We start from the raw sequence: 24,882 nt of genomic DNA, 5'->3' as shown, positions 1-24,882 counted from the left end.
TTGAGTCGAGTTTCTTGGCCCAATACCGAGCTTGCTCTGTTTAAGGCCGCCTGCACACGGCAGAAATTGCTCAAAACCTGCATAGGAGTGCATTACAATACGCACTCCTATGCAGATGGCCGCGGTTTGGCCGCGCGAAATGTCGCACGGCAAACAAACCGCGGCATGTCCTATTTTTGTGCGGGGCTTGCAGAGCCTCGCACAGATACGTCACTCACCCGGCCGCCGGCTCCGGTCTGCGCATGCGCCGGCTGCCCGGCAGCCGGCACATGAAGGAGCCGGGGCTGCCGGGCGCGGGTGAGTACGCGCTCGTCTCTGCAGGCGCTCTGGTCGGGTCCCGCGGCGAGAATTCTCGCCGCCGGATCCGACCCGCTCGTCTGCAGGCGGCCTAAGTAGTCTTGATAATAAATGAGATCAGATTTTGATGCAGAATTGAAAATGACTTAAGGGTGTGTTCACACAGCGGAATTTTAAGCATGAATTCCACCTCTAAAAAACACATTAAAATCCGTGTGGAATTTGCACTGTTACATGAATATGTTTCCTGGCTTAGTTTCAGTAGTTTTATTAACAGTTTATAAAAATAAAGGATAACAGTAAAAACAGATGGGAATCCGTCACCCACGCAGGGCAGCGTTAACAGATTCAGGTAGACAGAAAACAAAGTGGCAATTCAAACATAAAAGGTAAACAAATAGTTTTTGTAGAAATACAAAACCAATAAATATCTTTTCAGTAAAGTGAAAGGCTACTGGCATCATCCTGTAGGTTCACATGGATAGAGATAAAATATTCATAACCTTAGTCAAGAGAAAATCAGAGGTCCAAGGAGACCACAGGGTATCTGAAGCATCACTAGTGTCCTTAACAGTGCCATGTGTGTTTTCAAATAAGTGAATAATTAATAAGAAGACTTCCATTTGGAGACAACATGGATCTTAGGCTTCATAGTTATAAATTGCTATAAACTGAATTAGTTTATGGGTCTTAATTACCAATAGTCATATTAAGGGCTCTTTCACGCAGGCGTCAGTGTTTTTACGTTTCGCCTGCCGGTGCTGTAAGAATGCGTGAATCGGTGCTCAAAGCTATCGTTTGTGCACCCGTTCAGACGGCCGAAGCATATGTACTGAGCCCGCAATACTGCTGGGTGGGGGGAAACAGTTAAGCTCTGCTAAACTGCCTCCCCCCACTAAACTGTCTCCCTTCTTCCCTTCCCTTTGCCAGCTCTCGGTAAGGGGAGCAGGTGGGAGCTAGTGTGCTTAGCAACTAGCTCAACCCCTGTCCCACCCCTTCCATTGCAAACAGCTGGCAAGGGGCGGAAAGAAGGGGGAGAGAGTTTAGCAGTCATGCTGCTAAACTACCTCCCTTCTCCGGTAGCTGTCATAGGCTCCCATAGGAGTCTATGCAGCAGCCGCCACTGTATTCTTGCCAGAAAGATAGTTCCAGGACTATCGTTCCTGGCTGGCATTAAAGCACCTGGCGCTATACTGGCCGGCCGGGTGCTTTTAGGCCGTGGGAAAAAGCCTGTCTGATCTGATGCATTGAAATCGAATCATCAAAGGAGGGTGGAATGGGCCTACCAAACTTCTCCCAAAATAACCAGACAGTGCACCTAGTGCGTATAGTGGTTTGGCACAGACACTGAGACCTCAAGCAGTGGATTGACATAGAACAGAAATCTGCCCCAGTGTCCCTTTTAGTCCTCCCGTGGATACAGGGCCAGGTCACTGCAGAACTAACATGTCACCCCACAATCGGCCCTACGATGACAATTGCAACTAGAATCTTCGCAGGGATGGGAGTTTCCTCCAGACCCTCACCGATGTTCCCAATTCTCAGCAACCCACAATTTCTCCTGGGCAATGAGGGCGTAATATTCCAAGAATGGTTTGGAAATTGAAAATTAAAGAAAGAAATTGAATGCATCAGATGGTAGCGTATATCGGCCGCCGTTTTCACTCGTGTGAATAAAGCCTAAATTTGTAAAAAGCTTCCCAAAAATGTCAGGAGTTGGTTGCTTTAAGTGCTTTTTTAACAAGGCTGGCTTTACACAGACATATTTGCATGCGCAAAACTTGCACGTGCAATATGCAGAGAATAAACCCATTGATTTTAATGGGTTCATTCATATTTCTGTATTCTACGTGCGCATTATGACCTTGTAGACAAAAATTGATGCGTCCCGAGTGCATCCGCCGTGCAAAAGAAAGAAGATTCTGCCACGACGTAGGAGAGCCCCGCAGCATCCGGACAGGTGAGTGAAATGTATGTTCTGGCCTCATATCTGCGGGCCGAGTGGAATCCGCTGCAAGATTCTGCACGGGGAAACCGCGCGGGCCCATGGATATGAGGCCTTACCCTTTTGTGTTCCACCAGTCAAGTTTTTTTTCCCCTATAATGTAGCTTGACAATTTTGCAGGATCTGTTTTTTGTAAGAACTAATTTTGGGTACATGTAATGCATGAGATAACTTTTATAATATTTTTTTTGCTGGGAGGCATAAAAAAAAAGATATTTCACCATTTTTTTTTTGCCTTCCTCTGGATCAACAAGGCAGGTGGGAAGGAAACAGGCTGAAATGGATCAACATTTTTTTTCTGCCTTGCATACTATGCTACTACTTTTTGGAATATTACAGCATTCATGATGGGATATAAATATTATATTGATTTTCTTCTATGGGTTATTACGATTATGACAATCCAAAATTTATAGTGGTTTTACTACTTTAACTGTGCTGGACAGAAAATATTTTATAGTACGGATGTGGTGATATTGACTATGTTTTATGGCTTAATTTATCAATATTAAAAACCATGTATAAGGGGGGAAAAACTTTCTAAAACTTTCTGTAAAAAAAGGTTTAGATGACACAGCAAGACCACAGCTTCTGCAGGGTTGAATGGTGTAAAGGATTAGATGAGCGAATCCTCATCTTTTCACAGCTTTTCTGAGTATAAGGCCTCATGTCCACGACATAAATCAATTTACAAAATCCGTGCAGGTCTCCCGCGCGCATAGGGAATCATTGGGCACCCACAGGTAATTAAATACCTGCAGCACAACCGCAGCATGCTCCATTTTTATGCGGTTTTCCCGCATGGACGGCTCCTGCGGCTTCCATTGAAACCAATGGAAGCCTTCCGGATCCACAGCTGTCACTGCATCTGTGCCGCAGACCGCGGGAAAGTAGGAGTTTTTAAAAAAAGGCATGGCACATGCACCTGGCACGCCGCCCAAGCACACCTGCCGTGCAGAAGAAAGAAGATCTGGCCGCGACGGAGGAGACCAGCAGCATCCGGACAGGTGCGTATAATGTATTTTTTGGCCTCAGGTCTGCGGGCCGGGTGGAATCTGCTGCGGGATTCTGCACTGGAAAACCGTACAGGCCGTGGACATGAAGCCTAAGGCCCTCATATGTGACAAAGACAGCAGATATACTCTCTGATTGATAGAGGGGTCATAACAAGAAGGAAACTCCATCTCCTGGGATAGGGGGACAGATAGGAGAATCACAAATACCTGCTGCTTCTTCTCTCTCTACCTCTGCTCTGTACATGCACTGAAATGAAAAAACTAAATTCAGTATTTCTGACCCTACTTCAAATGCCTGCATCACTGGTTCTATCTGTGCTATAGAAAAGCTTTTTGATGTCATTTTAAAAAGAAGAACCTTCATCTGGTCTCTGATAGAATCGGAGCTACAGTCATTAGCAGTTGAAAGAGCTCTGTTCTTCCAAGACTGTAAAGTCCTTTTTCCTGTAGAATAAACAGAGCTCTTCCAAAACTACTGGGAGGTTAAAGTTAGTATCAGGAATATTGTCTCCGATGGACATAGCATGTCAATAAGATTAAGTTTGCACGATTGGACACGTCCACCTGATATGCAAATGATCACCTCATGCATCACAACCTCGGAAACAGAAACCTAAGCCCCATTTACACGCAACGATTATCACTCAAAATTCGCTGAAACTATGGCTTCTGAGCCATAATCATTGCGTGTAAATGCTACCATTGTTTGAATGATGATTTTTAGTTGAGTTTAAAATCCATTGTTTGACCAGGCAGCTGATAGCAGGGACCGCACGCTGTGATTATCCACAGGAGCGCTGATAACACTGTATTCAGTTACAGTCCCGTGGTAGAACAAAGGGGCTGTATGCAGATAACAGACCATTTACATGCAAATGAGGCTAATAAGCTACTAATGATCATTAGGGCCCATTAGCAGTTTATGCAAAATGATCGCTAAAACTGTCATTCATCCTATCTTTTGAACAAATTTTGAGAGATCATGTTTGTGTGTAAATGGGCTTTAAAATCCCCAGAAATATAGCATATAACTTAATGGGAACACAATAGGCGTGGTGTAAAACTTTAATGCAATCTCCATTAAAAAGACCTGATCAGTACCTTTAGTAATCATCTTGCAGCATTGAGATCGGACAGCAAAACATTTAAATTGGACTCCCATTGTGACATAAATGTGTGTGTGTGTGGGGGGGGGGGGGGGGGGGATTAAAAACAGCATGTAAAGTGGAGATTAAGATTTTTCCTGCAGAATCCAGTTGGCAAATCAATTCAAACCAATTAGCTCTTGGGTATCCCGCAATGGGGGATATGAGAAGCAAGAAAGTGGAAAATTTGGGAGAGACTGAAAAATTCCACTGGAGAAGGATGTTTCCTGGTTTAAATATATACATTGAGTTCCATCACAAACCTCTATAGTTAAATATTAATATTCCCATTGCCCATACATACATCACCCCAATTATCACAAAAACAATAACTTAAATACCAGTCTAACCTTTTGTCCATTCCAAACTCGAGAACAATTCTGCCGACAGGCATACAGTATACAGTATATATCCTAAATGACTATTTATTTTGCCAAGATTTTTATGACCAGCTATTGTGTGGATACTTCTTCCGAAAGAGTCTTTCCTCCTACATCTGAAGATGTTGAAGTGTCACTTGGCGATGCATCATTTGTCAGTGTCTCACTCACTGAAGCAGCTCTGGAAAGTGGTTCTTTAGCAGGGCTGCTATCCAAACATCCACCTTCTACGTCTTTTGCCAACGAGTCTTTCTGGCTTTTTGATTCCTCTTGAGTTTTTGTAACAGAAGATTCCATTTTATCATGTTTTGCAAATAGAAATTCCCACCTGTTGACACAGTTTTTTGGTCCCTTTTTCAGAGATTTTGCTTCTGAAGGAAACCATGGAGCCATGCAGTCGTGAACCACATCTGTTATTTCCAGCTCCAAGCTCTTCACTTTTTCCAGGTACTCCTGTTGAAGGTCTTTTTGCATCTGTAAGAAAAGCAAAATTAAAGTTTACTGACAAAACAACATGTAGCTCAGGGTGATACTTTTACTGGACTGATTGTTACCTGAGTAATTGCTCAAAAGAGCGATTATGGGCAACTGTTGTCCTAAGTAAATATGAGAATCACATATTTGTTGGAGTCGCTTTGTCTTTAGCTTACCTAAAAACCCAGCGACTGTTTAAACAGGCAGAAGTTCATCTATGAAGAACTGCCTGTTCACAGTGAATGGAGGTGGATAGCCGGAAGAGATCTCTAGTGCGCTCTGCCTCCATACACTAAACAACTATTGCTCCTTTGTAAAAGCACAAAAAGTGATCATCCTTGGAATTCTGTTGGGCACTTAAGCGCTCGACAGTTGTCTCATGTAAAAGTATCCTTAGGTAATGGATACAACATGCTACTGTACATAACATGATTGCAGTCATTTTCCTGTGTGGCACTTCACTACGATAGTGATTACCAGCTGGAGTGCCGTGGCTCCCCGGCTGGTAATCATTTAGCGGTGCTGTTGGCGGCACTGACCTCTCCTTGGTTCCGCAGGAGGAGAGGAAAAGGGAAGAGGAGTCCAGGCACACACCCTTCTGCCCGCAGCAGCTCCAAGCAGACAAACAAAGGCGCTTCGACGACAAGGAGGAGGTAATTATATGGGTTTCAGGGGGGCAAAATTACTACTGGGGCCACTATGGGCGTTACTATTACTACTGGGGCTAATATAGGGGACACTATTACTACTGGGGCCAATATAGGGAACACTATTACTACTGGGGCCAATATAGGGGACACTATTACTACTGGGGCTAATATAGTAGACACTATTACTACTGGGGCCAATATAGGGGACACTTCTTACTAGGGCCAATAAAGGGGACACTTATTACTACCGGGGCCAATATAGGGGACACTATTACTACTGAGGCCACTGAGGGGTCAATATTTTTTACTGGGGCCAATATAGGGGTCACTATTACTACTGAGGTCAATATAGGGGACACTATTACTACTGAGGCCATTGTTGGGGTCACTATTACTACTGGGGCCACTCTCCACATGGCAGCATACCTCCAGCTGACTTAGGGTATGTTTACATATGGCAGAAATGCTACGTAATGTCCACAGCGGAAATTTCTGTGACAAATTATGTTGCATTTCCGCATCCAAACAACAGGCAAAATCCACAACATTAGTGCAGATTTTTACTGAAAATCAACCACGTATCCCCAGCTGATTTCATACTATGCAGCACTCCCCCTCACCTCCTCTGTAGGCTTCTGCCAATCAGCTCTCTCCCCGTCTTCTAGATCCCAGTGGTGTGGACAGGTGCGGCCACTACAGGCCGCTGGGAACCAGAAGTCGGGAAGCACTGACAGCAGGAAGCCTTTGGAGGAGGAGATGGAGTGCGCCACATAATATGAAATCAGCTGTGGGTACACAGCTGATTTCCAGTCAAAATCCGCACCAATGGTACTCTAGTGCTCCCGATAGGAAAAAAAAAAACACAGGACATTCCTTCTAGTCTTTTTTGAAACAGTCCTGTCCTTTTTATAAGATGGAGGTAAAATAAAACATTGTGATGAGCTCCACCCTAAGACATGTTGGCATTTTGCAGTAAATAAGTGCGTTTTGAGTTGCAGTTTGGGCACTCGGTCTCTAAAAGGTTTGCCGTCACTGGTCTAGACTAACAGACCCAAATATTGTGGTCATAGATAGTGATTCAAATAGGGGTCCAGGAGATTAAAGAAGAAGGCAGCTTCACCTATGGAGACAGAAGCAGTATTGAAATGGATCCCTGTTCTGGGCTCAGCTGGAATGATGTGTGCAGAAACTAGGTGAAGAGTCGGCAAGTACAGTATTTTGAGTTCAGCATCAGTGTGGCCACTGAGAGCACCATAAGGTAGTGCCTGTCACACCATTACACTGATTACAGTGATATGTCTGTTGTATGTATCTGGCAGACATTGCATTTTCTTAGTAGCAGCCAGACACAGAAGTAGTCCTGTATATATTCATGACTGCAGCTTATTTATTTTGCCACACCCACCCTGCCCTCCACCCAATCTGTGCACCATAATAGGCAGACAGATGTCAATCATTGGCTGAGGGTGGGGTGGGTGTAGCTAGCCTGCAGCTCATAAATATACAGGACTACTTGAAGTAGTCCTCTATGCAGGTGCTGCTAATGATAAAATGCAAGTTTCTCCAAAACTACAGCACGTATGCACACAGATGAATGTAATCAGTGTGACAGGCACTTCCTTGTGCTGCTCTCAGGAGTGCAAAAAGATGGTGAGAGAGTCTCTTTAAGGTTAGGGCTACACAGTGACTTTAGTCCACGACCTGGCTTGTATGAGCAAAAATTGCTGCAGCCTCGCATAGTAGCTGCAGTCTATAGACGTGTAGAGCTACATTATTTTCAAGTGTGGAAGAACTTCTAGTCATTTCTTTTATCTCATTGCACCAACTCCTAACTATTTACTTAGTGTTCCATAAGCACAGCATGTTCCATTAGTAGATACGAGTTGTATATTGTACACAGTGAATATTATGTGAAGTATATTATATAAACTACTGATAATGCTAAGCATATGGCATTCTGATATTTGTTTAAGTAAAAGAACTCCGTCATAAAAGGATGTGTCACCACCATTCACATTTTTTTTGATTCCCTTACTGAATCAGAGAGCAGAAACTGCAGTTTTTTTCTGGAAATGAGTACATAGAGGAAACCGTGGTCAAGGTCAGAACAACCATTGTACTATCGGGAAAAGGGGAAAATCTGCTGCAGATTAGCAACAAAACATTGACATATGAATGCACCCTAAGGCCACTCTCACGTGGCCGAGAAAATCTCGCACGGATATGAACCCTATTCTTTTGAATGGAGTCATGTACATGAGCGACTTTTTCCTGCAGCACATTGCCTAAGACTACGTACACATGGCTGAGCGCTATATCGGGCAGAGAAACTCAGCCCGATAGCAGGCTCGCCAACGCACATTTTTACGCTAATGCGTGATATTGTTTTGGCAAAAAGCCACCCACCCCTTTTGTGAAACAGCGATCCTCCGGCGTGTTAGAGGATCGGCAGGTGTTTCGCATTCTTTTCAATGGGAAACATCGCATTGCACTTGCTTGCACATCTCATGCCGCACGAGATTCTCAGCCATGTGAAACCAGCCTAAAGGGGTTTTCTTGGACTAAATGATTGATGACCTTTCCTAAGGATAATTCATCAACAACTAATTGGCAGGTCGCCGCTCACGATCACTGCCAATCAGCTGCCTAAGAGACCGCGTTGCTCATGTAAGCGCTGTGACTTCTCTGACATCACGTTCATCGATCACATGGCCTGACAGTAGTTTAGTCCCATTCAAGTGAATTGGATTGCGCTGCTGTTATGAGGCACAGCTGCTGTACAATATACTGTAGGTTACCATCAAGCCACAATAGAGAAAAATAAGTTTATATGAACTTACTTGCTCTCCTTTCTCTTTGATTGCTTGTAGTCCTTCAGTTTGTTTTTCTTCTAATTTCTGTTGTTGGTTGCTCCATTTATCAGACACCTAAAAGATTCATGATATATTACCAAAATATACTGGGATAAACTTTAAAAGAGAGTCCGTCAACTAATTTTAGCCCTGTAGGTTAAAAGGGAGTCTGTCAACTAATTTTAGCCCTGTAGGCTAAGCCTATGGGCTGAAAGTAGGTAACTTCTGTAATTAGGGGTTGTACATTTTAAACTTAGCTTCCTCATCGTTCCCCCAAAGTGAGGAGTAAGCCAGTTAGTGGACTGGGATTGCCTGCAGGCTCTTAGACCAGAGCGTGAGGAATTGCCATCTATTGGAGGGTAGCAGAGGATACTACACCTTTTGGAGGCTTTCGTGTACCAGACTGAGCAAAGAGAGATGGTATACGGAAAATCTTTTTCATTGTAGGCAACAGGTCCCAGGAAAGGCCTAAAGCCCAAACTCAGGAAACCCTCCACCCAAACAGGGTTGCTTGACGCAAAGGTTATTACTTGAGTGGCCTGGGAGAAGTGATGATAGCAACTTTGATGAGTGAAGGCCATGCAATATGCAACCAAACAATGCTGGAAGAATACCTGGGTGTCATCTACCTTATTATTTTCTTGGCTGGAATCCCAACCAAGTGCTGCTTTCAACTGTATTCATATCCTCAGGACACAAATACAGTTGAAAACTATGTTAGAGCAGAGAGCCGTTGTTTTCATTTATGACATCTTTTGTTCCACAGCGCACCCTAGGCCTGCATCCTTCAAGATGTCAAGAGTACTCTGATAACTTAAGGGTTTCACCAGGATTTTGACATTGCTAGTGTATCCTTAGGATAAGCCATCAATGCTTGATCAGTGGTGGTCCAACTTCTAGTGCCCTTGCAGAACATAAGACTGAAGGTGCTCCTGTGAGTTCTGTATTCCCTTCATTCATGTACATGAATCGATCGCTAGCTCTGTTACTGACTGCAACGCCTGTGACATCCTGTAAACCAGATGGGACTGCAGGCTGTAAACAAAGGAGTGGAGGACCAAGAGGCACTGTGGGACGCAGTAGGAGCAGGGAGAGGTGAGTATAAGACCACATTCACACGGACTACAAAATCTTGCTAAAAAACGCATGTATGTGAAGCTCATGGTTTCCAATGGGTTCTTTCAGGCTACAAAACATAGTGATGATTTTGTAGCCCGTGTGAATGAGGCACAAGTCTATAGTTTATGTTACTGCATTGTGAATGTATTTTACACAGCGTCTATAACTCAGACAATCCCTTTAACTAGTTGCATTCACCCCCAAGAGGTGCTTTTTTGAATGACAGACATGTTTGCACTAGAAGCCAAGGAAGTAGGACAGAGAGGGAGAAAGTGCTGCCCATGAGTTTTACAGTGGAGCATCATCAACATGTAGCCCTAGCCTTGGGAGACTGCCTATCAAGCCATCCCTGTGGGGTGGCTTGATAGGCTGCCTGTCAAATTGCAGTATGACGTAATGCTATAGCATTACGTCATACTGCAGGAGCGATCAAAGCATCGCATATTGTAGTCCCCCAGGGGGGCTTAAAAGAAAAGTGAAAAAAAAGATCAATAAAGTTTTAATTGTTTAAAAAAAAAAAAAAAAAGTAACAAAAGTTTAAATCACCCCCCTTTTGCCATATCTATAATAAAATCTAAATCATAAAATAAAAATACATATTTGGTATTGCTGCGTCCGTAAAAGTCCGATCTATCAAAGTAGTGCATTATTTACCCCGCACAGTGAACGTTGTCCGAAAAAAAAATAAAGAAGCCAGAAATGCACTTTCAGTTACCCTGTCTCCCAGAAAAAAACGCAATAAATAGCGATCAAAAAGTCGTATGTATTCCGAATTGATACTAATGGAAACTACAGAACATCCTGCAAACGGGAAAATAAAGAAGTTAGTGTGCAGAAGATGGCGGCAGAAAATAATTCAAAAAAATTAAATATCTTTGAGAAAAAAAAAAAAAAAGAGTAGTACAGTAAAAAAAAAAACTATACAAGTTTGGTATGGTAGCAATTGTACTGACCCATAGAATAAAGTTATCATGTCGTTTGTGTTGCAGTTTGTGCACCGTAGAAGCAAGACGCACTGAAAGATGGCGGAATGTCGTTTTTTTAAATTTTACTTCTGTTTTCCAGTACATTATATGGTACATTAAATAGCACAATTGAAAAATACAACTTGTCCTGCAAAAAACAAGCCTTTATACAGCGACATCGATGGATAAATACAGGAGTTACGATTTTTTTAAAGGAGGGAGAAAAAACGAAAATGGGGAAAAAAAGGGGCTGCATCATTAAGGGGCTAGCCTTATTTACTCTTTGGCATGTAAAGGAATTAGTCACCAGGATTATGTTGTGCAGTGTAGAAGTAGAAGCAAACATCTTGCTTATGCTGGTTAGTCACTTCCTGTTTTTTTACAGTAGTTTCCATAAAATCACAATTTATTAGGTGTAGTACAACCCGAGCATGGAAGCTCTCTTAATGATGTATACACACTCTGGAGTCCCCAATATTAAAGAGCTGCTGCGCTTCTGGTTTCTCCCACAGCTTTCTGTCTATGCACAGTAAGGCCGCCTGCACACGAGCGTTCCGGATTCCGGTAGCGGATTTTCACGCGCGTATGGTACCTAAATGTGCTTGCGGATAGGTGCGGATGCGTGAAAAATCACGCGCAGATATACGTGGATGTGTTGCGGAAAAAAACGCGCAGAAAAACCAGCAGACACCACTTATTGTAAACCCAACCCCTAGAGAACTGCCCATTCCTTGGAAAACAGCTTAAAAACCAACACCCAGACTCCGTTTTGTCACTCTTGCTTGTGCGAGCACCGTTAAATTATTCTGGCAACATGCTTTCACCCGGTGAGCAGATGTCTTTGGCCGCCTGCACACGGGCGGAAATCCCGCGGCGGTTTTTCCCACGGGATTTCCGCCACTGAAAGTTTGCATAGGAGTGCATTACAATACGCACTCCTATGCAGACGGCCGCGGTTTGGCCGTGCGAAATCTCGCGCGGCAAACAAACCGCGGCATGTCCTATTTTTGTTCGGGGCGCGCACTCACCCGGCCGCCGGCTCCGGTCTGCGCATGCGCCGGCTGCACGGCAGCCGGCACATGAAAGAGCCGGGGCCGCCAGGCGCGGGTGAGTACGCGCTCGTCTCTGCAGGCTCTCGGGTCGGGTCCAGCGGCGAGAATTCTCGCTGCCGGATCCGACCCGCTCGTCTGCAGGCGGCCTTTGTGGGCATGGTTGATCCATGTAACTTTTTTCAGGCGCTTCTCCAGCGTGACTTTATTTCAGTCACTGCAAAAAAATTCACAAGAGGAATTCATTACTACAGATTTTGCATTCTTACATCCTGCATTGGCAAGAAATACTACCTATCTCCCTCTACAAATTTGCCTGTGAAGCTCTGTGCTGTGTGTTGGGACGCCTCCTACCATGCCTACTTCCTGTAGTCATAGCAACCAGTGACTCCATCTGCAGCTGCACTGCGGATGTACTGCGTGAAAAAACGCACCCATTCACTTGTATTGGAGGCTTCACGCGCAGAATCCGACCCAAATTAGAACAGGTCGCAGATTTTTTCACGCGCGTGAAAAAATGCAATACAAATCCGTCCGTCTGGGGACAACTGCGGATCCTCATAGGAGTATATTGGGTAATGTGCCTAAAATAACGCGCTGGAAATAGAAAGCTGTCAAGCAACTGTTCATGAATGCAAGGACACGCCGCTGTAATGGTGGAGTAACCAGCCAACCCTGTATTGAGAACTGTTGAGTGGAGTAAAAGTAAACAAATATACTCCACAGGTATGGTAGCACATTGTAAACAGTCATAATATTAATCCTTGAATGACCATCATTTTTCAAATTTTCCTTTTAGTTTTTTCATTCCTGCTTTTCAAGAACCAAAACTTTGTTTTCTGTCCATGGCTTGTTTTTCATGGGAAGAGTTGTATTGAAAAACGTTTTTACTTTTTTTTTTTTTTTTAAAGTGGAGTGAAATGGAAAACCCTCTATAATTATACTATTGTGTTTTCGATTTTGTTCTTATAGTGTTCTCGGTGTACAAAAAAAGGACATGTTTACTTTGTTCTGCAGGTCACTACTGATGAGGCGATACCACATTTTGGGAGTTTTTTAATGTTTTAAACTACTTTTAAAAGAAAAAAAAAAAATTTCCTTAAAAAAAAGCTTTCTGTTGCTGTATTCTGAGACCCATACGTGAGGGCTCTTTTTTGTGGGGCTGATCTGTAGTTTTTATTGGTACCATTTTGGGGTACTTACAGTTTCTGAGATACCCTATGTCCAAAAATTTGAAATTCTAGCATAGTGGGTTTTTTTTTAATGGAATTCACCATGCAGGATAAATAATGCATTTTAAAAGTTATGACTATGAACATGGTGATGACAATTATGTTTATTTTTTATATGAAAGATGGAAAGGCTTTTTTTTTACATTTTAATATTAATTTCTTATGATTTTTAAAATATTTTATTACACTTATTTTTACAGATTGTTTTTATCCTTATAAAAGACTTCAACTTGCAGAAGGAGACCCTTCCTTTTTTTTTTTTTAAATTCAAATCTTTAAGAATTTTTTTTTGCATCCGAAGACACTTTTTAACATGTAACACAAAACAAAGAAACGCCCTTCCCCCTATAAACCTTTCCCATAAGTCTCTCTTGTACTGTTCCATCATATTTTATAAACTCCTTCGTTTTTCCATCACCGCTTGTAGAGTTGTTGTATTCAACATTATTCACTTGTTACCTGCACTGCTAATGAAGGAGATCCTCCCTGCTAACTGCTTAGTTCCCACGGTCAGCATTGACTGTCGCATCAAAGTAGTTAAATAGCTGTGATAGAAATTGACTCCGATCGCAACTGGTACAGGTGAGTTTCAGCTGTTTCAGATCGCCACAACCCGCCGGTTATAAAGTGGGCTTGGCTCCTGAGTTTGCTACATACCCCACCCGCTACCAGCTGCTGTACATTTATGGCAGATGATTCCTAACATCCTAAATAGAGAAGAACAGACAGCTTTTCTGTACTAATATATCAGTTGACAATACCAACCATTTGAAGAACTTGCACCACTTCTTGAATGTGGGAGTTGTTTATCTCCTTTTTTAACCTGGAAGATAGAAACTATGTATGATTTTCGAAGAAAATTCATTGATTATGTATTTTAAGTTTTTTTCACCTTACATTGGTCTTTTGATAGAGGTATTTATATTGATTTGCTAATTCACTGTTATATAGGAATAATTGTTATATAGGAAGTAGGAATATTATACAGTGCTGAAAAATTCAAAGTATTGAATATCTTGATATTCCCATACATCTTTTATGTTTGTATTCTGTTACCTATTTCCATTCACTTCTCTCATTAATATCCATATATGAAATATTTAGCATAATCACACCTCTCCAGAGCAACTTTATCCATTGTATTCTTGCTCATGGCCTCCAGTCTTTCCATCCTCTTCATCTCCAACTTCTTCTTCATCTGCTTAGTGTCACTATGGAAAGACACATCATTCACATGCTTGGACCTTACACTCTCCTGACTCTTGTTTTATGTAATATGCCTCGGTTTTTCACTGTGACATAATGCAGCTCTTTCCATGCCTGGGTTTAATGTTTCACATATAAATAACATTGGAACTTTTTCCCTTCACATTTAAGATAGAATTGTGTTTATAGACCTGCTTTCCATCCAAAAGAGAAACATTTCTGACAACGAACATTCATTTCCCTGTACCTGATAAAACTCCAGTATTTTCTTTTTTTTAAATGGAATTTCTTGAACTAAATGATTCTTAAAGGGCCAGTAAAACCCATATTTCTGCTGATGAGAAGGCGAGTGGGACAAACTATTTGGAAGATGACCAGAAGAATGACAAGTGGGCAATATGATTCCTTCGACTTTCGCCTCCTGCACACGGGTGGATATGTGCTACGGAATCCACAGCGTGCATCGCTAGGCAATGGCGCAGGAAAAGCAGGAGTTTAAGAAAAAAATCTGTACTGCGTATGTCCGACAAGAGCAGTACAGATGAGAACTAAAGTAACCAGGCCAGCGCGGACGCTGCTGCGGAATCCGGCTCTGCTTTGTGCAGGAGGACTTTAGCAGTCGTTTGCAAACAGTATGCTGCATTCTACCCATAGACCTCAAATTGGGGACCAACAGATGCTGATGTTAAGACATTGTGTTACTGGCTTCAACACAGAAGTGGGAATACTCCATAGGCACTATGGGGTAATTTGAACATCTTATTGGTGCTGGGTGCCAACAGAAGATACTCCACAGGGCACCCTCAAACGTAAGACTAACCATGATGCCTGATGTACTTACTGGTGAATTAGAAGAAATTTTTTGTCTTCTTGAACAGTGCTACTAGATGGTATGGGTCTCACAAATTCCCTGTTAATATGCACTCAAAACAGTGCACAAAAGAGTTGAGGATGATCACAGTCGTAGATAAATATCTATCGCCATGGACCAAGCATTTAGGTAGGCTGCGTCAACAGTTCCATCATATTTGACAAAGTGAATAGTGCAAAGTTTAGATGATTGGGGCTGCTTTCTTTTCTATGGTATAACTAGGAGTATAAAGAAGGGGTATGCAAACCAACTGGCATTAAATGTGCCCATTAGCTGGCCTAATCGGTTCTTTAAAAATGAGATCTCATCCTGAAAGTGTTTGGCCACTATCAGACTACAGGATAACTCACTAGACCACGTGTGCCAAACTCAAACGCCCATGGACTGAATCCAGCCCGCCACATCATTTTATGTGGCCCGTGATGAGGTCTGGACACAGAAAGACCAGCTCTTCACTTTCCCAGGAGGACACAGCAAGCACTTGACAGAAGGGGTGGTGCCAGCACAGGGAGATGGTGCCATCTTGGATTCTAAGCTCTGGCACACACCTCTACACCACTGTATTCAGCAACTCACAGGTGGTGGCACAGCTCTGCCAGCCCTACCCAGGCACCCTAGCCATCCTCTAACGTAGGAAGCTCAGTGCTATAGAAGTGGAAGGGGAGAAACCTCATCATAATGCATAGAACTCCATAGCCATGTTCAGCAGTAGTTACATTTAAGGCTCATTCATAAGGGCAGATGCGGTTTTGGTCCATGAAATTCTGACTGAAACTGTGTATTCACTGTGTATTTGGACCTTCTTGCGTTTTTTTGGGGGGGGGGGGGGGGGCTTTCAGCGTATTCACTGTTTTTCATGTGTAAAAAAACAAAACAAAAACGCATTAAAGTCCCATAGATTTCTCCTGCATTCACGCCTCAGCGCTGAGCCAATCAGGGGGCAGGTCTGACTCACACCCCCTTCACACCCACTGCAGGCCGGCCGCGCGGAACTCCGGCTGCCGGGAGCAGGTAAGTATATATATATTTTTTATTTTAACACTTTTCTGGATGAATTGCAGGGAATGGCTTATATATTTAAGCCCTTCCCGACAATTCATCCCAAACTCGCCCGCAGCGCATTGCTTTCAACGGAGCGGGCTGTATTGCCGGCTCCATTGAATGCAATGCGCTGGACAGCTCCGGCCCGTTTCTAATGAAACGCGGCTAGGAGCAGATTTTCGGGCGATTTTCGGGCACCGGTCACACGATTTGCGGATGCGCATCCGTCATGCGATCCGCAAATCGCGCGAAAAAACGCCCGTCTGACTAAGGCCTAAAGTGTATAATAAGTTGAGTGCAGTTTTAAAGGGGTTTTCCACGTGAATAATATTAATGACCTATTGTCAGGAGATGTCATTAATAGGTAATTTGCTGGAGTCTGCTGCTCAGGACTCCAACCAATCAGTTGATTAGACATTTACTGTCAGCGCTGCAATACACTGGTTGGAGCGGAAGCAGTTGGCTCCGACCCCTGTGTGGTGGCTGACACTTCTAACTGTGGTGCAGCTGCCATAATGATGAATGAGCGCTGTGCCTGCAAGTGCTGACCACCACACAGGAGTTGGAGCCAACTGCTTCTGTTCTGACCCCTAAGTATGGCTGTACTGACAGAAGACTGATCGGCCAGGATCCCGAGTGTAGGACCCCTGCTGATCAACAATTGATGACATATCCTGACTATAGGTCATCAATAGTAATTATGTGCAAAACCCATTTAATGTATGATGTGCTTCCTGGAAATTAAGTGATATTTTAAAATGGGACCATACCTGTCTGTCGATTCCTTCAGGACTTTCAGTTCTGTTGCTTGCTTTTCTTGGGCCAATTCCAGCAGTTTGGTAAATTGCTGCGAGTCAAGGCATAGCATCAATAAATACATTTCTGCAACTAGAGCAAATGTATAGGTATAATTGTGGTGCATACATACTTCGCTTGAATGTTGCTCCTTCTTCTTCCAGATGCTCTCATACAGCTCCTCTCCGAGACGCATCAGTTCCTGTTCTAGCTTCTCTTTCAATTCAACTATTTTAGGATCTGGTTTACCTGGGATTTCTCCAGCACCCCATACCGAGCCATATTCATCCTCCAGACTTCTAAAATATACAAGCATTATTAAATTCAGTCATTTCAGGGGCCTTCACTGCTACAAACTATTTTTTATGGGCCATAGATCCAGCACAAAAGGTAATAGAACAAGTTTGGTTTGAATTCAGTGTGACACCCTAGTGGAATGCACTAAAGTGGGGAAGACCATGGGGATCTCAAGATGGCACTCACAGGCGGCTATGCAAACTCTCCTGACTATGGCGGCAAAAGGTTTCCACTCAGCAGTCGCACCCTGACACAGAATGCCCAGCAATTTTACATTATGCAATAAACGGGGTTTGTCATGGTGACGCCAACACTCCAATCCGGGTTAGAGTGGTCAGTGGCAGTAAAATAACTTGACAGGAGTCCTGGGTTTGATGGTATAATTAAACTGGGAGTGTGCAGTTTACTTTCAGTAACTTGATTTAGAGAGCATTGTAAACAGCAAAACAATACGCCCTACAATAGAACCAAAGGAGATGAATAGCAGAGACATAGATATATACTTTTCTTAAAGTAATTACAGCCTTTCCTTCTCTTACTTTCTTTAAGGAGACTAGAAATGACTTGTGCAGAAAGTATATGGAGTTAATGTGGCTGCTTTACTAGCCCTGGCTGAAACTTCACCCTCCTTGCTCCGCACTATAAGCAGGACTTGGGGGAATGGTAGAGTCTGGCTCGCTAGAGTCATTGCTCGCTGTTGAACTACCATATGAAGATATTAACTTTCACTACCAGTGCTTTTGGGCTTAATGTTAACCAATACTTCTTTTCCTCTGTCTTTATAATTTAAAAATACAAATGTCATTTTTGATAAGGTCAGCTCTTCCTTACAGGTTACCTGCCATCTCAAGAAGTGCAGAGCCACCTTAAAAAAAAGATGTTATGAGGTGAGATATGAAAAATAAATGCCAGAGTTTAGAGCAAAATAAGTGGTGGCTGTTTTGTGCACCATCTTTAGGGCGCCCACCCACTGGCGTTTGCGTTTTCCGCGGGGAAAAAACGCAGCGTTTTCGCCGCGTTTACCGCGATTTTTCCGCGCATTTTTCGCAGCGTTTTTCGTGGCGTTTTCGCGGCTTTTCCATTAATTTCCATTGACTTTCATGGGTGCATTAGGAGAAAAATAAGGACACATATGCAACTGACAGTTCCTATGTTAAAAACGCAAACGCAACGCTAAAAAAAAACACCAGTGGACAGGAACACATGTTATCTCTATGCCTGTGCAGGAAAAACGCAAAACGCAGGTAAAAAAACGCCAGTGGGTGGGCGCCCTTAACCCTTTAATGACGATGCCTGTTTAGTGACCAACTAATTTTTCAAGTTTTTTTCATAGTCGCGCTCCTAACTATTTCATTTTTCCAGCGACATAGCCATATAAGAGCTTGTTTTTTTGCAGGTCAAGTTGTATTATCTAATTGCATCATTTTGGGGTATATATGATGTATAACTATAAATTTTTTGTAGGAGGATTGTTTAAAAAAATTCTGTCATTTGGTTTTTGAATTTCATTCTTGCGGCGTTCAGTGTTCACAATGAGTAGTGATAACATTATTCTCTAGGTCAGCATGATTTCAGCGATACAAAGTTTCTAAAGTGTTCTTAAAACACTTAAAAGAAAAAAAAAGATTTTGTGTTGCCGCATTCCAAGAGCCATAGTATTTTTCTACCAACGATCCTCTCTGAAGGCTTGCTTTTTTGCAGGATTAACTCTAGACTTCATTTATCCACTTTTTGGGAACATATAATATTTTGATTGTTTTTAGTCAATTTTTTTTCTAGATGCAAGATTAACAAAATTGGCAATTCTGACATGATTTTTTTTTTTTTAACAGCGTATACTGTTTCACTGTGCAGTATTTTTGATATAGTTGTATTTTTTTGCAACTTCACCTCCTTAACACTACAGGATGTACAGTTATGTCCTGCAGCTTTGGGATAGGTATGAAGATAAGCGGGGCAATTTCGCCCCATACAACGCGGATGCAGGAGTTTTTTTTACAGCCAACGCCCAACGCAACAGTTCCCATTGGCCATGCGGCTCATCTAAAGTGTTACTCCTTTAAATGCCGCAGTCAATTCTAACAGCAGCATTTAAATCCCCTGGCCAATGTTCCAGGGTCCCACATGGCCCCCCGCGATGAGATAGGTTGCTGTGCTAGTGTCATGGCAACCAGGGGCCTTCTGGAAGGCGTGGCTTAATAGATTGCCTGTCAAATCGTAGTATGATGTATAACTATGGCATTACATCATACTTCAGGAGCGATCAAAGCATCGCATGTTCTTATCCCCTCTGGAAACTAAAAAAAGAAAATAAAAATAAGTTTAAAGTTTTATTAATTATTAAAAAAATAAAAAGGTAATAAAAGTTTAAAAAACCCCTGTTTTGCCATATTTATAATAAGAATCTTAATAAAATAAAAACACATATATGGTATTGTTGTGTCCGTAAAAGTCCGATCTATCAAAATAATGCATTATTTACACCAAACGGTGAATGACTTCATGAAAAAAAAAATGAAGAACGCGAGAATTGTGCTTTTTTGTTCACTCCATCTCCAAGAACAAAATGTAATAAAAAGCGTTTAAAAAGTCAGTACCATCAGAAACTACAGGACGTCCTGCAAAAAAAGAGCTCTCGCACAGCTATGTTGACGAAAAGATAGAAAAGTTCTGGCTGTCAGAAGATGTTGGCAGAAAATAATTAAAAAAATTAAATATGTTTGAAAAAAAATAAAAGTAGTGCAGCAAACAAAACCCAAATGATATAAATTTGGTATTGTAGTAATCACACTGACTCATAGAATGCTATCAGGTAATTTGTTGCAGTGAGTACATTGTAGAAATGAGACACACCTAAAGCTGGCGGAATTGTGCTTTTTCATCCATTTCAGTCTACTTAGAATTTTTAAAAATTTTCCAGTACATTATACAGTACCGTTAAAAAATAAAACTCGTCCCGCAAAAAACAAGCCCTCATACAGCTACGTTGATGGAAAAATAAGAGAGTTATAATTTTTTAAAAGGGGCGGGGGGGAGGAAAAAATTAAAATGGGAGGGAAAAGGGCCGCGTCCATACGGGGTTAACAAAAAATGTATTTTTTGTTTATCACTGCATTCAAAGGTACCTAACATTTTTTGTTTTTTGTCAACGTTGCTATGTACATTTTTTTTTGCAAGATGAGTTGAACTTTTTAAAGCTACCATTTGTTCATCCATGCGACGTTTTGATCACTTTCTCTTCCATTTTTTGTAGGGCGAGGTATTAGCTATTTTTGTCATGGTTTTTGCATTTTTTTTCCCATGATGTGCAATGTATGGGTTAAATACTGTACTAACTTTTCGCTGGATCATTACAAAGGGAGCGATACTACGTGTGATTTTTTTTTATTTTTGCATAGTATAGGGGGAAAGGTGGGGTTTGACAGTTTTATTTTTATTCTTTTTAATATTTTTTAAAACACTTTAAAGTTTTCAAATAAAAAGTATAGCAGTGTATTAGAAAGCCTATAAACCTGAGCCAGAGGCTGAATCTCATAGGCAACCATAGCTAGCGAAATGAAGATAGGATGGCAGCATCAAATGGTGCAGAATTTGACTTGTTTTTATTCTCCCATACAAGTAAACGTAGCGACGTTTCGTCCTACTGCTAAGTCTTTGTCAAGCTCCTATCTTCACTTCGCTTGCTCTGAGGGACTTGGTCTGGGTCCCAGTGGCTGATGCATCATCAACTGAAGCCAGCCCTGATGGGATTCTACTTGTGCTGCTTGTGACTTGCTTTACTATAGGCAACCATAGCTGGCAGAACCGGAGACTATATTGAAGCCTCCAGGTGCCATAGAAACCCACAATTAAATCGCAGGGATCCGATGGCTGAGAGCAGGATCCCCCTCCCTCTGTTAGCATATTACATGCTGCAGTCGCACTGACAGCAGTATGTAAAGGGTTAAAACTCGGGATTGAAGGTTTATTCAGTCCCCGCTGTTAGAGCAGGTGCCAGGCTGTTATCCGACAGCTCTCTGTGGCATGGGTCACCTGCGCCAGGCAGCTGCTGTCAAAAAATGTAAGGGTAGTCAGTAAGGGGTTAAAAAGCTTTCTCCTTTACATACTTGCTGGCTTTCTTGCTGTTCTTCTTCTTGTTCATCTGTGCATACAAGTCATTGAAGGCACTGGAATATTTTTGAATAATCTCTTCCCTACGCTTCATTCCTTTGCGCTCCATTTCCTTCAGCTCTTTCTCCTGCTTCTTCTGTAGTTTCATAAAACCCTTCTGTTTTTGTAACTCATCCTGATTTGTGGTCTCAGGTTCTAGGATACAAACATGGTGAAATCTATTTAGTTGGACGTGACAGAATTCGACACTCTTAAATGGTTGCTGCTATATATGCTACAAGTTTTTTCAAAATACATTTCATATATTATAGATACAAACTGTACTTTCATCCCTCCTGTGGTTTTTTAAAAGTCTGATTTTGATGTATATTCCCTTACTATCTTTCATAGCCATTATACACCCAGGTTAAAGGGGGTTTCCATTTTAATGTTTGGTGGCAGTGGAGGATTAAATCATAAAACATAATATATTCTACTCCCCTCTCTATGGACCCCCTGCTTGTGTCCTCCAGCTCGTCTCATGTGACGTCTCTAGCCAAAAGGAAAGCCCAAACCAACACATCATCAATGATGTCCCATAAAGAGGACAGGGCTTCTAAATTAAAAGCATATGACCTATTTACAGGAAGTCACTGGGGCAGAAAACCCAATGATGCCATGGGTTACATGATGTGGCATTGGACTGGTGCTTCGGCACCATAATTAGTTATTTAATAAATTATTGTTTGGAATGGTGTTAGGATGTGTAATTTAAAAAAAAATCAGAAAACCCTTCAAAAGGATTGTACAAGATTAAGAAAACGTACGGTATCTGCTTCTCTTCCACAAACACTGCCACACTTGGTTGTGGGTGGTATTTCACTTCATCCTCTTTCATCTCAATGGAGCTGAGCTGCAGTACCAGACATAACTACTGGACAGGTGCGGCCTGGAACCCATTAACAACATGTACAATGAAAACGATCCTCCGCCTCCAGCTAAATTAAGATGGCCACACCTTTGCTCTGACTATCTGATGCACACTATGAATTGGCAGTCTAAGACACTACACTCTGCTCTGATTGGCTAGTTCTGCTCACAAGAATGATCTTGGTTTGTTGGGAAGCTTAACCCCTTAGTGACCAAGCCTGTTTGCGCCCTAATGACCAGGCCAAATTTTGCAAATCTGACATGTGTCACTTTAACATGGAAAAACCCCATAAAAGTTTTGCATATCCAAGCGATTCTGACATTGTTTTTTCGCCACATGTTGTACTTCATTTAGCCGGAAAAAATAGACCGATAGAATTTGTGTTTATTTATTAAAAGCGCCAAAATTGGGAAAATTTCGAACAAATCTTCATTTTTTCACATTTCCAACTGCAATATCTTAAATATGTGCAAACATAATATAGAAATTTTTGCTAAGATTTATATTTCCACCCGTTTACTTTATTTTGGGCGCACATTGGAAAAACTTTCGTTTTTTTTAACCATTTAGGAGACGTACAAATTTAACATTACTTTTTAGCATTTTGAGGAACACTTTGTTTTCCTATACCAAGCCAAGATTGGAAAGGTTCATGAGTGTCAGAATAATAGATACCCCCACAAATGACCCCATTTTAAAAACTACATCCCTTAGTGTATTCACTGAGGGGTGTCATGAGTATTTTGACCCCACATTTTTTTTTCAGGAATTAATTCAATTTAGAGGAGAAAAAGTAAAATTTCATGTTTTTGCAAATATGCCATTTTAAAGACATATCTTTTTCCTATAGTTTACATGAAAATGAGGATTTACACCCCAAAATGGATACCCCTATTTCTCCCGTGTTCAGAAATATACCCATTGTGGCCCTAATGTTATATCTGAGTCCACAAAGGGGCCCAAAATGAAAGGAGTAGTCAGTGTCTTTCAAAACAGAAATTTTGCTTGAAGTCCTTTTAGGCCCCATAGCACACATGTAGAGTTCTTGAGCGCCCAAAACCATAGAAAACCCCCACAAATGACCCCATTTTGAAAACTAGACCCCTTAAGGAATTTATCTAGGGGTGTACTGCATATTTTGACCCCACAGTTTTTGAATGAATTCAAGCCAACCAAAAGGAAAAAATTGGGATTTTTGGTTTTTTGGCAATTCTGTCATTTTAAAAACAGCTTTTTTTGTACAGCACACATATGAAGGAAGACTTGCACCCCAAAATGGATACCCCTGTTTCTGCTGTTTTCAGAAATATACCCATTGGGGCCCTAATCTTATGTCCGCATGCACAACGGGGCCCAAAATGAAAGGAGTAATCGGTGGCTTTCAGAACATAGATTTTGCTTGAAGTCCTTTTAGGCGCCATTGCCCACTTGTAGAGTTCTTGAGCGGCCAAAACCATAGAGAACCCCCACAAATGACCCCATTTTGAAAACTAGACCCCTTAACGAATTTATCTAGGGGTGTACTGTGTATTTTAAGCCTACAATTTTTGAATAGATCTAAGCAAAGCAGTAGGAAAAAAGTACGATTTTAATTTTTTGGGCTATTGCGTCAATTTAAAAACAGTTTTTTTTGTACAGCACACATATAAATGAAGGATTTCACCCCAAAATGGATACCCCTGTTTGTCCCGTGTTCAGAAACATACCCATTGTGGCCCTAATAGACTTACAGGACCCATGGCTAGGCCTATAATGGAAGGACCACCCGTTGGATTTCAGGGTGTAATGGAATAAATTCCAGGCCCCATTGCCCACTTATAGAGCCATTGAGTGGCCAAAACTATAAAGAACCCCCACAAATGACCCCATTTTGAAAACTAGACCCCTTAACAAATTAATCTAGGGGTGTACTGCGTATTTTGACCCCACAGTATTTGAATGAATCTAAGCAAAGCAGAAGGAAAAAATTACGATTTTCAATTTTTTTGGCAATTTTTTAAATTTAAAAACAGTTTTTTGTACAGTGTACATAGGAATGAAGACGTTCACCCCAAAATGGATACCCCCGTTTGTCCCGTGTTCAGAAACATACCCATTGTGGCCCTCATCTACTTACAGGACGCATGGCAAGGCCTATAAAGGAGGGAACACTCCTTGGATTTCAGGGCACAACTGAATAAATTCCAGGCCCCATTGCTTATTTGTACGGAATAAAAATTGACTCCCTAAACCCCCCCCCCCCCACACACACACACTCCCTGCCCTTTTCTGCGTTTACAAATCTTAGATAAAAGTGATAATGTGAACTGTGTAGTATTTCCGAAGACAGGGGTAATTACGGAGGCTGGTTGAAATGGGCCCATGGGGCAATAAAACCAGTATCCCCCTCCTCTCATGCTTTTTGGGGGTAATTTCTTGACTTCAGTGGTGGGTATGGGGTGTAAAAATTGGCGTTCCGTGAGTCTCCG

General features: G+C 42.0%; 1 protein-coding gene across 1 annotated transcript in view; it reads right to left on the bottom strand.

Moving 5' to 3' along the window:
* Nucleotides 1-558: 558 nt before the first annotated feature.
* The window catches only part of PLCB2 (phospholipase C beta 2), a 163,246-nt gene continuing 138,922 nt past the window's right edge, over nt 559-24,882 (bottom strand). The window contains exons 26-32 of the mRNA XM_066608520.1: nt 21,501-21,699; nt 17,231-17,396; nt 17,073-17,149; nt 14,300-14,395; nt 13,950-14,007; nt 8,808-8,894; nt 559-5,317 (exon numbers count right to left, since the gene is read on the bottom strand). Coding sequence (XP_066464617.1) covers nt 4,916-5,317; nt 8,808-8,894; nt 13,950-14,007; nt 14,300-14,395; nt 17,073-17,149; nt 17,231-17,396; nt 21,501-21,699 — 1,085 coding nt within the window. The 3' untranslated portion in view covers nt 559-4,915. The remainder of the gene's footprint in view (nt 5,318-8,807; nt 8,895-13,949; nt 14,008-14,299; nt 14,396-17,072; nt 17,150-17,230; nt 17,397-21,500; nt 21,700-24,882) is intronic.

This window comes from Eleutherodactylus coqui, chromosome 6 (genome assembly GCF_035609145.1).
Source record: "Eleutherodactylus coqui strain aEleCoq1 chromosome 6, aEleCoq1.hap1, whole genome shotgun sequence".
Lineage (NCBI taxonomy): Eukaryota > Metazoa > Chordata > Amphibia > Anura > Eleutherodactylidae > Eleutherodactylus > Eleutherodactylus coqui.
This window is presented reverse-complemented; position numbering and strand designations above follow the sequence as displayed.